At 63.4% G+C, this 524-nt stretch overlaps 1 protein-coding gene across 1 annotated transcript in view; it reads right to left on the reverse strand.

Moving 5' to 3' along the window:
* The window catches only part of LOC104167709 (alkaline phosphatase, placental-like), a gene marked incomplete at its 3' end in the record, with an annotated part of 2,261 nt that overhangs the window by 940 nt on the left and 797 nt on the right, over positions 1-524 (reverse strand). Inside the window, 2 exon segments of the mRNA XM_009708037.1 lie at positions 1-122; positions 214-386. The exon segment at positions 1-122 is cut by the window's left edge and continues 8 nt beyond it. Of these exon segments, the coding sequence (XP_009706339.1) occupies positions 1-122; positions 214-386 (295 nt within the window).

Here is a 524-nt window from a genome sequence, read left to right on the forward strand (position 1 = left end):
AGCCACATGTTGATTAGGTTGTTCCCATCCTCGCGCGTCCCATTCTCTGTGTCGTAGGTGGGATACTCGGGGTCCGGTGTCCCCACGGGGGTCATGTATTTTCGGCCACCCCCCAAGATCACCTGGAGGGGATGAGATGGGTGCGGTGTTAGTGGGGGTGCCGGGAGGGGGGAGGCTGCCCCTGCTGTCCCCCTCCCATGCACAGGTGCTTACGTTGATGTCGACGTTGTGGACCAGCTGCCAGGCAATGTCCTTGCAGCCCTGGAGCCGGGCATCCGTGGGCATGTTGGCATCCGCATACCAGTTGCGGTTCACCACGTGGGCGTAGGTCCCCGAAGGCGACGCATGCTGCACCCGTGTCGTCGTCACGATGCCCACCGCCTTCCCTGCCATCCCCCGCACCCATCAGGCCCCTTGAAGGGTGACATGAGGTCCCCCACCATCAAGCCTTGGGATACTCGTGGTGGGGCAGGCCATGGCGTGACACCCCTTGTCCCTACAGTGTCCCCCTGAGCTCTGTGCCA

This window comes from Cariama cristata, unplaced genomic scaffold (genome assembly GCF_000690535.1).
Source record: "Cariama cristata isolate BGI_N322 unplaced genomic scaffold, ASM69053v1 scaffold28959, whole genome shotgun sequence".
NCBI lineage: Eukaryota > Metazoa > Chordata > Aves > Cariamiformes > Cariamidae > Cariama > Cariama cristata.